Here is a 16,427-nt window from a genome sequence, read left to right as displayed (position 1 = left end):
TGTTCCGTGATTTATGTTCTATTCTGAATAAAATATTAGAATTTGGTACCTCCACATCATATATATATACAGTGGTGTGAGAAACTATTTGCCCCCTTCCTGATTTCTTATTCTTTTGTATGTTTGTCACACAAAATGTTTCTGATCATCAAACACATTTAACCATTAGTCAAATATAACACAAGTTAACACAAAATGCAGTTTTTTAAATGATGGTTTTTATTATTTAGGGAGAAAAAAAATTCAAACCTACATAGCCCTGTGTGAAAAGTAATTGCCCCTTGTTAAAAATAACCTAACTGTGGTGTATCACACCTGAGTTCAATTTCCGTAGCCACCCCCAGGCCTGATTACTGCCACACCTGTTTCAATCAAGAAATCACTTAAATAGGAGCTGCCTGACACAGAGAAGTAGACCAAAAGCACCTCAAAAGCTAGACATTATGCCAAGATCCAAAGAAATTCAGGAACAAATGAGAACAGAAGTAATTGAGATCTATCAGTCTGGTAAAGGTTATAAAGCCATTTCTAAAGCTTTGGGACTCCAGCGAACCACAGTGAGAGCCATTATCCACAAATGGCAAAAACATGGAACAGTGGTGAACCTTCCCAGGAGTGGCCGGCCGACCAAAAGTACCCCAAGAGCGCAGAGACGACTTATCCGAGAGGTCTCAAAAGACCCCAGGACAACGTCTAAAGAACTGCCGGCCTCACTTGCTTCAATTAAGGTCAGTGTTCACGACTCCACCATAAGAAAGAGACTGGGCAAAAACGGCCTGCATGGCAGATTTCCAAGACGCAAACCACTGTTAAGCAAAAGAACATTAGGGCTCGTCTCAATTTTGCTAAGAAACATCTCAATGATTGCCAAGACTTTTGGGAAAATACCTTGTGCACTGATGAGACAAAAGTTGAACTTTTTGGAAGGCAAATGTCCCGTTACATCTGGCGTAAAAGGAACACAGCATTTCAGAAAAAGAACATCATACCAACAGTAAACAACAGGGTTGTTTTGCAGCTTCAGGACCTGGAAGGCTTGCTGTGATAGATGGAACCATGAATTCTACTGTCTACCAAAAATTCCTGAAGGAGAATGTCCGGCCATCTGTTCGTCAACTCAAGCTGAAGCGATCTTGGGTGCTGCAACAGGACAATGACCCAAAACACACCAGCAAATCCACCTCTGAATGGCTGAAGAAAAACAAAATGAAGACTTTGGAGTGGCCTAGTCAAAGTCCTGACCTGAATCCAATTGACATGCTATGGCATGACCTTAAAAAGGCGGTTCATGCTAGAAAACCCTCAAATAAAGCTGAATTACAACAATTCTGCTAAGATGAATGTGCCAAAATTCCTCCAGAGCGCTGTAAAAGACTCATTGCAAGTTATCGCAAACGCTTGATTGCAGTTATTGCTGCTAAGGGTGGCCCAACCGGTTATTAGGTTCAGGGGGCAATTACTTTTTCACACAGGGCCATGTAGGTTTGGATTTTTTTTCTCCCTAAATAATAAAATCCATCATTTAAAACTGCATTTTGTGTTTACTTGTGTTATATTTGACTAATGGTTAAATGTGTTTGATGATCAGAAACATTTTGTGTGACTAACATGCAAACGAATAAGAAATCAGAAAGAGGGCAAATAGTTTTTCACACCACTGTGTGTGTGTGTGTGTGTATATATATATATATATATATATATATATATATATATATATATATATATATATATATATATATACACTGCTCACAAAAATTAAAGGAACACTTTAAAGAAACACATTAGATACATCAGATCTCAATAGGAAATTGGATATCTATACAAATTACGACAGGGCAATGTCTTAGGAACAAAAGGATGCATGGAAATAAGTTTTCTGCCTACAGAGGGCTCAACTGTGTAGACACCCTAAAATCAGAGTGAAATGAAGATGTGGTAGGCTAGTACATTTTTTCAAAAACGTTATTTCTGCTACTCAAAATGCTTTTCAGTATCTTGTGTGGCCCCTACGAGTTTGTATGCATGCTTGACAACGTCGGGGCATGCTCCTAATGAGACGACGGATGGTGTCTTGTGGCATTTCCTCCCAGATCTGTATGAGGGCATCCCTGAGCTGTTGTACAGTCTGAGGAGCAACCTGGCGCCTAATGGACCGAAACATAATGTCCCACAGATGTTCTATTGGGTTTAAGTCAGGGGATCGTGAAGGCCATTCAATTGTTTCAATTCCTTCACCCTCCAGGTACTGCCTGCATACTCTTGCCACATGAGGCCGGTCATTGTCGTGCATTAGGAGGAAACCAGGACCTACTGCACCAGCGTAGGGTCTGACAATGGGTCCAAGGATTTCATCCTGATACCTAATAGCAGTCAAGATGCCGTTGTCTAGCCTGTAGAGGTCTGTGAGTCGGCCCATGGATATGCCTCCAAGATCATCACTCACCCACCACCAAACCAGTCATGCTAAACGATGTTACAGGCAGCATAATATTCTCCACGGCTTCTCCTGACCCTTTCAAGTCTTTCACATATACTCGGGGTGAACCTGCTCTCATCTGTGAAAAGCACAGGACGCCAGTGGTGCACCTGCCAATTCTGGTATTCTATGGCAAATGCCAATTGAGCTCCCCGGTGCTGTGCAGTGAGCACAGGGCGCAGTAGACATTTGGGCCCTCAGGCAACCCTCATGAAGTCGGTTTCTGATTGTTTGGTCAGAGACATTCACACCAGTGGCCTGCTGGAGGTCATTTTGTAGGGCTCTGGCAGTGCTCATCCTGTTCCTCCTTGCCCAAAGGAGCAGATACTGGTCCCGCTGATGGGTTATGGACCTTCTATGGCCCTCTCCAGCTCTCCTAGAGTAACTGCTTGTCTCCTAGAATCTCCTCCATGCCTTTGAGACTGTGCAGCGAGACACAGCAAACCTTCTGGCAATGACACGTATTGATGTGCCATCCTGGAGAAGTTGGACTACCTGTGCAACCTCTGTAGGGTCCAGGTATCGCCTCATGCTACCAGTAGTGACACTGACTGTAGCCAAATGCAAAACTAGTGAAGAAACAGTCAGAAAAGATGAGGAGGGAAAAATATCAGTGGCCTCCACCTGTTAAACCATTCCTTTTTTGGTGGTCATCTCATTGTTGAGCTGAAACTGATTAACAACCCCCTCTGCTACTTAACTGACTAGATTAATATCCCATAAGTTTCATTGACTTTATGCTATACTCTGATTAAAAAGTGTTCCTTTACTTCTTTTGAGCAGTGTATATATATATATATATATATTTATATATTTATTTATATATATATATATATATATATATATATATATATATATATATATATATATATATATATATATATTAGGGGTGGACTTGATTAAAAAAATTAATCTAATTAATTAGAGGCTGTGTAATAATTAATCTTGATTAATTGTATGTAATCACACATGAAAATTTGCCCCAAATCGCAATTTTTTTTTTTTTTTTATTTAAAAGCGTTTTAGTGGATGACAGAATCAAATAAAAAACATGGACATGAATATTGTAAACTCAACTCTTTTAATTTCTGAAAAAATGCTTTTAAATTGCATTTCAATTCTAAATAGAAACAAAAATATCATCCCTTGCTAAAATTGGCCAGACTTAAAAATAAAGTGGTATTTTAAGTACTTTAAGTACATTTTCAGAATGGTATTGTCTTTAAATAATAATAAAAAAATTTCAACATAAAGTGAAGTTTTTCTTCTTAAAAAAATAAGGTAGGAAAATAAAAGGTAATTTGACCAGCTTCACCTTTAATCTCTGAGTAACCTTAGCCAAAATTATTTTGTACATTAGGCTAAAACAGTGTGATCATTGAACATTTTGTAATTAGATGTAATTAGAATTACTAACGGTCACGGAAGTCCAACGATCCCCAGTAAGAGCCACAAAGTCCGCTTTCTGTAATGCATCTAATTTTGCTTGCTTTTCAGTGTGCACAAAACCATGCTTTTATCAAGTCTTCCGTCGGGTAGTCTTTTGAAATGAAATTTTTCTCCGATCAGTCCTAGGAACGCGCTTTATTCCGACTCTAATATTTTTGTAGCTCTGATGTGTGTATCAATGTAATCGATGTACCAGGAAATCATGCATTGACAAAAGTTCCCCTTTGCTTGGAATTGAAAGTGTGATTAAATGCGTTATTTTTTTAACGTATTATGGAGTACATGCATCGAAGCTTCTCAGCTGTGCTTGTGCTTAGAAAAGGAAACATTTTAAAAAAAACATAACAAGATTGTCAAAGTAATAGTTTTGTGACCGTCATGAGTGTTGCTGTCATCAAGGATTTGATTATCATTATTTCTTGCAATTAGGTTCGTATTTGGAATCATCAAGGAAGAAAAATTAAAAACATTATTTGTACAAAATCTTTATTTATCCATTCCTAAATAAATAAATGGGCAGGCTATTTCGTATCAGTGCAATACGCTGCTTGTTAAAATGGATTACTCCCGCTCTCACGTGCAAATCGGCGTGGATATTATGAACTATCGTATCTGTTCAAGTTCTATTTAAATTTTAAATAGAAGGAATTTTTATTTTGTCGACAGAAATGTCTTTGGTAGGAATGTAAGTTAAACGTAGGCATCATTGCATACATTTTTCTTCACCATAGAAATGTAAAGAGTAAATTCGCCTTACATTCCAACCAAAGATATTTGTGTCGACTAAATAGAACTTGAAAAAGATATATTTTTTCCAATGTGATCACGCAATTCAGATCGAGTTGACGCGCACTACATCGAGCTCGCGTGCTATTGTGGTTTCGCCTGCGTGCATCAATAAGTCACCCTCCCCTCGCTCTTACTTTTTTACCGTTCATCTAATGATTACAGTGACTATGGCTTTACCAACAATCATTGATGGCGAATAAAGTATCCATTATTCATAATGCTTCAATTGGTGATCTGTCTTTCTGCGTTAACCGCATATTTTTCATACGTCTCAAACCAAGGGGATGCGAGGGTAAAATGAATCGGGAAGCGCTGATATATATGTATGTGTATATATATATATGGATATGTATATGTATATGTATATATATATATATATATATATATATATATATATATATATATATATATATATATATATATATATATATATATGGATATGTATATATATATGTGTGTATATATATATAATATTGAAATAGTTTTACTGTGAAATAATGCAAAGAGTACAAACACGTGTTTCGCCTAATTTTGGGATCATCAGTACATACTCAGTGCACCCTCTCGAATCGGACGTCGGTGCTAGAGGTGAAGCTCTTCCATTGCTAACGTGTGGTTTGTCTATTTTGTGAGTGTTTAGATCGATATATATATATATATATATATATATATATATATATATATAGATATATATATATATATATATATATATATATATATATATATATATATGTGTATATAGATATATAGATATATATATATATATATATATATATATATATATATATATACACTCGCGCTTCGCAGCGGCGAAGTAGTGTGTTAAAGAAATTATGAAAATGAAAAGGGAACATGTTAAAAATAACGTAACATGATTGTCAATATACAGTAATTGTTTTGTGAGTGTTATGAGTGTTGCTGTCATCAAGGATTTGATTATCATTATTTCTTTTAATCAGGTTCGTATTTGTAGGATGTGTTGTGTTCAAGTTACATTCCGTGTTTGTCAATCGTTGTTAAGATAACAGGTTTCATTCATCAATTCATTTCTTACTGCATCAATAAACAGCTCGTCTTCCTCTTTATGTGAGATGTGACACACTGCATGCACGGGTTTTTTTTTTTTTACACTGTCTTCCTTTAGCGGGACATTGACTTTTTCCACCGTGTGCTTGGTTTCCGTAGTAGTTACATACAAGCATATTCATAAGTGCGTCAGACGCTTCATATTTTTTTGCTGCCTACTCAATTGTGTAATTTGGTTTTTGTTCAGCACTTTTTGGAACTGTTGCTTTTTGTCTGTGCACTGCGTCAGTTCACGTGAGCCGCTCGGTGTACATGCATTGAAGGTTCCCAGCTGTGCTGGTGCCAACTTGTGCGATGTCCACGGCTGTATTTAATGTTAGCTAAGACCCGGCACTTAAAAGTTTCTCTCGCAGTTTCGCTGAGTTTGTGCCAAACACCATCCTGACCATTTCATTTTCGTCTGCATAAGCACAGTCCTTTACCTGTGAATATTTAGCGGCAGTGTTTCTATTGGATTGCTGCTGACGGACGGCCTTATATGGGCAGGCACTAACTCCGCCTCCCACGGCCATCGAGCAGATGTCTTTTATAGTATATGGACGAAAAAATAGGTTCCAGTTATGACCATTATGCGTAGAATTTCGAAATGAAACCTGCCCAACTTTTGTAAGTAAGCTGTTAGGAATGAGCCTGCCAAATTTCAGCCTTCTACCTATATGGGAAGTTGGAGAATTAGTGATGAGTCAGTGAGTGAGTGAGTGATTCAGTGAGGGCTTTGCCTTTTATTAGTATAGATTATACCAAGTATATATGTATTTTGATAAAAATAATTGCTATATAGACTATTAATAGCAACTAGTTAGTGCTTAGCAGCTCATACTGTAACTAAACAGAACCTTGTTGAAACAGGCAAAAATATTGATGCTTTGTGTAACTTGTGAAGTCTGCTAATGGTAAATTCTGAGCAAAGAATCAACACATCTTGTAATTTTTCTTTTCTTAACACACATACTCAAATTGTTACTCTTTTCAAAAATGTTGCCTCTCTAGGTTTCAAGCTGTCCGAAAGAAGTTTATGACTGAGTTAAAAGAGCTTCGTCAGAAAGAACAAAGCCCGCATGTTGTGCAAAGTATCATCAGCCTAATAATGGGAATGAAATTCTTCCGTGTGAAGATGTATCCTGTTGAAGATTTTGAAGCTTCTTTCCAGTTTATGCAGGTAATTTTGTCATACATTTCATATACATTTTTAGTTAAGAATTGTAATGCGCACTGCAAATGTATTTCCAGTCTATTTTATATATGTCAAGTTTTATATAATAGTCATTTTCTGTTTCATACTTACTATTAAGTAAAATCTGGCAAAATATGTAAAGAATTTGTCAGTATTCCATATCAGCACAGATTGGGTATTTACTATATATATATATATATATATATATATATATATATATATATATATATATATATATATATATATATATATATATAAAACATTGTTTAAAGAGCTTGGAGTTCACTCTACATTGGTAAAAATCCATTTAAAACCTATCCAAATGTCGATTAGCAATGTGTGTTTTGATGTTGTTGATATTTTCCTTGCCACCATGTTTTTTTTGGAAATGCCGTTATTGCAGTTCACATTGGTACAGATTGTTATTTTGGCTTCTGTGGTGCATTTACTTTTTTATGTCAGTTATAAGTTGTTAATTCTGTGAGTCTTCTCTCTCAATGAATCATGAGGATTATTTAAGTAGTTTACACGACCCTTAATTTAAAAAGGGTTTTTTTTTTCAATTTACAGTAAATAGGAGAGCTTCTTTTTTTGTTACTTTATCCACTGCATGGCTTCCAGCAGTACTGAGGACCTGTATCTATTTGATATATACTGTAGTTTTGTAAAGTTTGAATGTGTGATGCCAAAAGATAATAGATAACGTGAATGCAGAATATATCAAGAGCCTTTCTAGTATCTTGTTTTCCATATAATAACAATAGTTCTGTGTGCAAGTACTTTACAGATGCTGAACTTTTACTATTACTATGGCTTGGTGCTTTTATTCTTAATAGTCAGAAATAATAACTGGTAGTTGATGGAGAACACTGATTTCAAAAACTGTTGTTTGCACAAACAGTGAGGTATGTCATCAAGGGCTCCATATTATTTGTTGTAATCTACAAAGACCACTTTATCATGAAACAACAATGTCTTCATCAATAGTGGACTTCCATTGTCCTGGAAAAGTCGAGCAACAGTGTCACACTGAAATATATAATCACAGAGAGTTAGGCTATTATCATGAGGAGAAGTGAGAAGAAAGTAAGGAAACTAAACAACTTATCAGTTTATTTATTTAAAGAATGAAGGGAAAGATAGACTGTATATACATACAATGTACACTGTAATACTTTCAAACAATATCAGAATGGAGATTCTAAGTAAAAAAAAAAAGATAAAGAAAACTTAGCAGTAAAATGACCCTGTGATTCAATTTGAACATAATGAGACATACATGCATACTCAGTGCAGTTTAATGGCAATACAGCATTCACAGATTTGGGTACTCAGTTACTTTGTAGGGTTCTGTGCATGTTCTCATGTAGGGACATTTTTGCATTACCCATAGTCCTTCCAGAGAGGTGTGCCAGCTGCTGAAGGTCATAAAAGGCTTTGATTTAAGATATGATATGGTTTTTCTTTTTTTGGGGGGGCGGGAATGGCATGAAGATTAAATTTAGGGCTGCTCAGTATAGCAAAAAATAAAACCAATAAAACCTCTTTTTAAAAATTTTAAGTGATTTTATTTCATTATTTTAATGCAGAAATCACTTTGAACTATTCTTGAATAAAAGAGTAGGTTGTCCTTATTTTGCAACCTAAAAATACAACTGTACTGTATCTATACTAATAAAAGGCAAAGCCCTCACTCACTGACTGACTGACTCATCACTAATTCTCCAACTTCCCGTGTAAGTAGAAGGCTGAAATTTTGGCAGGCTTATTCCTTACAGCTTACTTACAAAAGTTAAGCAGGTTTCATTTTGAAATTCTACATGTAACGGTCATAATGGTCGATAACAGTCGACAACGTCCGCCATGTTGAACTTTCTTATTTATGGCCCCATCTTCACGAAATTTGGTAGGTGGCTAATCGAAACCGATGCACATACTTATTTCAATGGTATAACGCCACTGTCGGCCGCCATATTGAATTTTTGTAAACGTCACTAATTCTCCAACTTCCCGAGTAGGTAGAAGGCTGAAATTTGGCAGGCTCAATCGTTACAGCTTACTTACAAAAGTTAAGCAGGTTTCATTTCGAAATTCTACGCATAACGGTCAACAATGTCCACCATGTTGAACTTTCTTATTCATGGCCCCATCTTCACGAAATTTGGTAGGCGGGTTCCCTGCGCTAACCGAAACCAATGTACATACTTATTTCGGTGGTATGACGCCACTGTCAGCCGCCATATTGAACTTTCCGGCGTCACTAATTCTACTTCCGAGTAGGTAGAAGGCTGAAATTTGGCATGCTCATTCCTTACAGCTTACTTACAAAAGTTAAGTAGGTTTCATTTGAAATTCTACACGTAACGGTCATAACGGTCAACAACGTCCACCATGTTGAACTTTCTTATTTATGGCCCCATCTTCCGAAATTTGGTAGGCGGCTTCCCTGCGCTAACCGAAACCAATGTGCGTACTTATTTCGGTGGTATGACGCCACTGTCAGCCGCCATATTGAACTTTCCAACATCACTAATTCCCCAAATTCCCGTGTAGGTAGAAGGCTGAAATTTGGTACTGATTTCGGTGGTATGATGCCACTGTCAGCCACCATATTGATGTTTTCAACAGTCTTTGTTACTTATGGGCCCATCTTCAAGAAATTTGGTACAGCGGGTTCCCAACTCTAACTGAATCCTACTTACATTACATATATCGTCCATAGCCTGCAGCTCAGTTACCGTGTGGCGGCATTGGGTCCCCATCCCAGCGCCTCCCGTTGTTGGCTGCCTGCCTATATAAGGCCGTCCGTCGCTCCAGTCTCTATATTCCCTTCCTTGCTTCGCCACGGGATTCACGTCTCCCTGCTGATAACTACAGCTTTTTTATTTAATCCACGGCTTCTCCGCTGTTTTATTGTTCATTTATTATAATTATAGTTATTGTGTAGGTATTTTAGACTTACTTTACATTGTTCAGGTATCCACTCTTGATATCTGGAGAAACTGTGAAGAAATTGTGTCTTATGTATTGAATGACTGGGACAGGTTCAAGGTGTGGACTGATGACGGTACAGGAGATAATTATACTACACAGGAGCACTATAAGAGTGAAATGCTTAAGCCCTTCACCTATACATCTGCATGTGAGTTGATGGCTGCCACTGAATTGTTCGGTTGTCGCTTTCAAGTATACTGAAATGGCCAAATATTTTACACCTTTGGACAACCACCAATGCCTCTTAAACATCTTAGATTCACAGGTTACGATTTCAGTAGTGGACACTTTGATGTTTATGAATGTTTAAACTCTCAGAAGCTGGATGTGAAGTTATCGAAGAAACTGGTTGTATACTTACAACGCTTGACAGATGCCGAATGTCATTTCAACACAAGTCCTACAAATACTGTCATATTACTATTACTACTCGTAATTGAAACAAACCATGAAACTCAAACCGATTATGACAACAGCATTCCAAGCTGTGAGATTTGAAACAAGATTACTGTTCACATGGCCAGCTGTACGTTGCATGCTTAAGTGTAAGTCATATTATAACCGGAGAGCTGAACTCACAATGTGGTATACAAAGAGATCCTTAACAAATAATTATTGGTATATTTTCCCTCAGTTTAAAAAGGTTTAATTGTCTTCTTAATAAAACTTTTAAGGCAGTACTTTGCCGCTGCGATGCGCGGGGTATTTTGCTATATATACATATACAGTATGTATTTATGTATGTATGTATATACATATACTATAGATATATATATAGATATATATATATATATATATATATATATATAGAGAGAGAGATATATAGTTAGATATAGAGATATAGAGATATTTAGAGATATAGAGATATATATATATAGATATATATAGATATAGAGATATATATAGATAGATTTAGATAGAGAGATATAGATAGATTTAGATATATACACTGTGTGCACAATTATTAGGCAAGTGAGTATTTTGACCATATCATCATTTTTAATGCGTATATTCCAACTCCAAGCTGTATTAACTTGAATGCTTATTGGATTTAAGCACATCAGGTGATGTGTATTTGTGTAATGAGGAGGGTGTGGCCTAAGGAGATCAACACCCTATATCAAGGTGTGCAGAATTATTAGGCAGCTAGTTTTCCTCAGGCAAAATGGGCCAAAAAGAGATTTAACTGACTCTGAAAAGTCAAAAATTGTAAAAAGTCTTTCAGAGGGATGCAGCACTTTTGGAATTGCTAAGATATTGGTTAGTGATCACAGAACCATCAAACATTTCGTTGCAAATAGTCAACAGGGTCACAAGAAACGTGTTGAGAACAAAAGACGCAAATTAGCTGCCAAAGATTTGAGAAGAATCAAACGTGAAGCTACCAGGAACCCATCATCCTCCAGTACTTTCATATTCCAGAGCTGCAACCTACCTGGAGTGCCCAGAAGTACAAGGTGTTCAGTGCTCAAAGACATGGCCAAGGTAAGGAGGGCTGAAACCCAGCCACCACTGAACAAGAAACATAAGTTGAAACGTCAAAACTGGGCCAAGAAATATCTGAAGACAGATTTTTCAAAGGTTTTATGGACCGATGAGATGAGAGTGACTCTTGATGGACCAGATGGATGGACCTGTGGATCAGTAATGGGCACAGAGCTCCACTCCAACGTGGAGGTGGGGTACTGGTATGAGCTGGTCTTTTTAAAGATGAGCTAGTTGGACCTTTTGCATTGAAGATGAACTCAAAATCAACTCCCAAACCTACTGCCAGTTTTTCAAGACACTTTCTTCAAACAGTGATACAGGAAAAGACCATGATTTTTATGCAGGCCAATGCTCCATCACTTGCATCGAAGTTCTCCACTGCGTGGCCAGCCAGTAAAGGCCTTAAAGATGAAGGAATAATGACATGGCCCCCCTTCCTCATCTGACCTAAACCCTATCGAGAACTTGTGGGCACTTCTTAAACGCTAGATTTACGGGGAAAAACAATACACCTCTCTGAAGAGTGTCTGGGAGGCTGTAGTCACTGCTCCACAAAAAGCTAATCGTCAACAGATCAAGAAACTGACAGACTCCATGAATGGAAAGGCTTATGACTGTTATTGGAAAGAAGGGTGGCTATATTGGTCATTGATTGATTGATTTATTTTTTGAAATGTCAGAGATGTTTATTTGTAAATTTTGAGGTGTTTGTTTATTATTCTCACTATAACAGATGAAAATAAACAAGTGAGATGGGAAAATTTTCATTTTCCTTTAGTTGCATAATAAATCTGCACACTAATAGTTGCCTAATAATTGTGCGCACATATGTATTCCCCTGATGATGTTCACACTCACATTTCCGTTGTGAAACATTCAGGTTTCAGGTTTATTAACATTTTGGATTGACTGATAGCACTGTGTTTGTTCCATATTAAAATTAATCCTCAAAATACAACTTGCCTAATAATTGTGCACACAGTGTATATATATATATATATATATATATATATATATATATATATATATATATATATATATATATATATATATATATATATATATATATATATATATATATACAGTATATATATATATATATATATATATATATATATATATATATATATATATATATATATACGACAGCAACATTCATAACAGTGACAAAACAATTACATTGACAATCATGTTACGTTATTTTCAAAATGTTTCCTTTTCTTTTTCATTACTTCTTTAACACACTACTTCTCCGCTGCGAAGCGCGGGTGTTTTGCTAGTCCTTCATAAAAGTACAAAAACTTACCTATTGTTATTTTCAGAGAGAGTAAAAAACTGTACTTTTTTATTTTCTTTTATAGTTTATTTTTACATTTACAACTATCAATCTTCTTCCCTGTGGCCTTCACATTCCATTCACATCATTTACAAAGTCCTTTCCTTAAACTCTGCAGCTTTCTTTACAACCTTTTCTTTTTCTGCAGCCCTCACTGCTCTTCCCTATACATAAGACATGCCTCCCACTATCCCACAGGTGACTTTTTCTTATCTTTTTTGTCAAATAAACAGTTCAGCTGGTAGCACATACATCCATCTTCTTCCCTCTGCTATAACTACAGTTGTCTGGAGTGAGCTGCCTATATAGGGCTCAAACCGCCTGTTATTGACGGCTTGGTAACTCTTCTCCCCACTGTAGCCTAGTCGTAGCTGCAGGTTCAGAAGGCATGATGGACAACTCCAACCTTTTCCTCCCCCCAGCTCCAGGAAAGGCACCCTTTGCAGCTAGCATAATCACACTGCTTATCAGGAGTACACATTGTGTGGCCCCATGGTTTTTCACACTGGTTACATTCCACTGTTTCTGTTTTAAGTGCTGAAATAAACCGGATGTGTTTCCACTTTTAACTGCAATTGTCTTCCTGTAAACTTTGTAAATTCATGCTGCCATACAATTAAACATTTTAATTTCAGTTAATCACATGAATAAAATATTGAATCAAGATTAACTGTGTATTAATCACAATTTATCGTATTTTCATCAAGCATATTAATATTTTTCTATAAGGCAGAAATATCTTAGTGTTTAATGTCTAAAGCAAAACAGTTTTAATAATCACTTGCTTAAGCATATTAAATTATTCCATTTATTTTATTGAACAGTTTTTTAACAGAAACAATTAAGTAAAGAGTGAAACACAAATCAGTCAACTTCACAAAGTAATTTTTTTTTTTTTTTGTGAGCCACATCAAGTCTAGCACTTCTGTAAATAATCCTATCTTCAAAATTATATGAAGGTGAAAAATAAGGTATTATTGATTTTCTGACAATATATTCAGCCAGTTTCTTAAGCATGAGAGTTTATTTTATGTAGATACGGAAAACAATTGTTCACAAGGGATCAGTGTTAGGAAGCTTTACTTTTAAAATTAACTTAGTTACATTACTCTTTGCATACAAAAAAGTAAATATGTAACATAGTTACTTATTATAAACTATAATATTTGCTTCATTCTCTTTTCTAGTAGAGATATGAAACCCATATATGTAATCAAAAATTATCAATTTTCTTGTCCAAAGAGAAAAACGAATATTGCAACATTTATTACTACTGCATTCCAGATCAAGATGATGAGATAAACAGGATTCAGTCATCTTCTTTTTATTATGCAGCTTTTAGTGCTGTTTATTTTAAGCCTTTGTTGTTCTTAGTATGTCAGTTCTAGTATTGGGTATGGTAGAACATAAACACTAATAAAGCTTATTTTAATTTTAAAAGTAGTGTTCCTGTATTCCTCAATTAAGAAAATAATGTTTAGTCATTCATTGGCTCTTAAGTTAATAACATCCATCCACTCCTTTTTTACATGCCTGACCTGTCCCCCAAAGATTTATGATATAAACAATAGCCACTGTGACCACTCAATCACACTTTTTCAACATATCTATAGATAACAGCCACATTAAAAATACATTGATAGTTTATTAATAGGTGTCTTGTTACTGGATTGCATGCAGCACTCTTTTCTAAATGATTGTGAGATTACGTATTGTAAAGGAATGATGTAACCTCCAACATATTTTCTTCTTTCTTTACACCTGCTGTGATGATCACTGCCTCCCTGTCACCCTAAACTAGGTGGATTAAATTTACCTCTCACCACACACAGGATATTACACCCCCAGCAAACATCTTTGGAGAAAAAGGCAGTGCTTCTGCGAAGCAAAGGTTGAATGATAAATAATATTATTATTATCATCATTTTTTTATTTTTTTATTTTTTAAGCTTCCGTATTAATGCATACCTGTTTTGTTTTTAGGGCGGCCCAGTGGCGCAATGATAGCGTTGATGCCTCGCAGTAAGGTGACCTGGGTTCGCTTTCCGGGTCCTCCCTGCGTGGAGTTTGCATGTTCTCCCCGTTTTCTCCGGGTGCGCCGGTTTCCTCTCACAGTCTAAAAACATGCAGGTTAGGTGCATTGGTGATCCTAAATTGTCCCTAGTGTGTTATTGGTGTGTGTTTGGGGTGTGTGTGTGTATATGTGCGTGCTCTGCAGTGGGCTGGCACCCTGCCCAGGATTTGTTCCTGCCTTGCGTCCTGTGCTGGCTGGGATTGGCTTCAGTAGACCCCCGTGACCCTATGTTAGGATATAGCAGGTTGGACAATGACCCACTGACTGTTTTTTCTTCTTCAAGTAACACTAGTATTTTTCCTGCAGTTAAAAATGTGTTTCATTAAGTTACTTGTTACTTCAAAATTTAGTTTGACAATATAATGCACATATATTTTAATGCCTTACACCCAAAATACCCAACACTGCATTGGACAGTAATGGCTACGAATGCTAAATATTTTCTAGCTAATGTAGTCAGGGCTGGGTATTGATAGCTTCCAGCACTGTAATGGACCAAGTCAATGTCAATTTGTTGCTTAAGTCTGTATCGTTTAACATCTGATTTCGTGAAGGAGGAGCAAGGCATCAAGTCTGACTGCAGTTTGTGCATTCACATTTTCTACTGGGGTGGTTCATGTGGTGTGTATTTATGGATCTTGAAGGTCAGTATCAAGAAACAATTAAGCACTGGTGCCAGTACTATTAATAGTACTATTAATAGTCTTTGATCATTTAATGAGCGTTGCTTCATTAACAGCTTGTGAACTGTGGTCAGATTTACTGGATTAAATTAACACATTTAGGGATTGAATTAAGAAATTTAATCACAGAAATGAACACATTAATCACATGCGTTAACTGCAATTAACCAACACACCTAAATTTTACTTTAGTTCGTTCAACATCCGATCTTTCATATCTAAGCTAATTCCATACAACAGACATCACTTTTCTTCTTTTATAATAATTTTCACTACCAACTTATTATTGTTAAAATTAATTTTTGTGGTTTCTTACTAATGACTGACATTTCCTGAAAATTGTATTGACTTTGTAAGAGTAGTTGTTCACTTTTCCATGTATGTACTTCAGTTCAAAAATTTGGTTAATGTGAGTCATTCTGTTGTTGAGTTCTATATCTTTAAAACAGAACAGAACAAATGAATATGTGACTTTATTTTAAGTGCTTAACTATTGTTCATTTTTGGGTGCTGGTACCTTTCAAAATTTGACTTGCTGCTATACAAATATTAACTTTGTTCAGAGCTCTTCAAAAGAAGTGTAGATTTGTAGCTTCACTTTAATTGACTAATACTATTTTAAATACAAGTTTATTATTTAGTCATGGGTATTTAAGGTGAGCAAATTTGCTATTGTGAAATTATTTAATATTCCATAATTAATCAAACCTGTTGATGTAAATTAGAGTACCAATTCTGATATTGTGTTGTATTTTGCATACAGGAATGTGCCCAGTATTTTCTGGAAGTTAAAGACAAAGACATTAAACATGCACTTGCTGGTCTGTTTGTGGAAATCCTGATTCCTGTAGCTGCTGTAAGTAGAAATAAGAAAAGTG

At 36.1% G+C, this 16,427-nt stretch overlaps 1 protein-coding gene across 1 annotated transcript in view; it reads left to right on the top strand.

Moving 5' to 3' along the window:
* fryl (furry homolog, like) overlaps positions 1-16,427 on the top strand; it is a 355,547-nt gene that overhangs the window by 113,345 nt on the left and 225,775 nt on the right. The window contains 2 exon segments of the mRNA XM_039751183.1: positions 6,791-6,959; positions 16,313-16,405. Coding sequence (XP_039607117.1) covers positions 6,791-6,959; positions 16,313-16,405 — 262 coding nt within the window.

Source organism: Polypterus senegalus, chromosome 4 (assembly GCF_016835505.1).
Source record: "Polypterus senegalus isolate Bchr_013 chromosome 4, ASM1683550v1, whole genome shotgun sequence".
In the NCBI taxonomy this organism is placed as follows: Eukaryota; Metazoa; Chordata; class Cladistia; order Polypteriformes; family Polypteridae; genus Polypterus; species Polypterus senegalus.
This window is presented reverse-complemented; position numbering and strand designations above follow the sequence as displayed.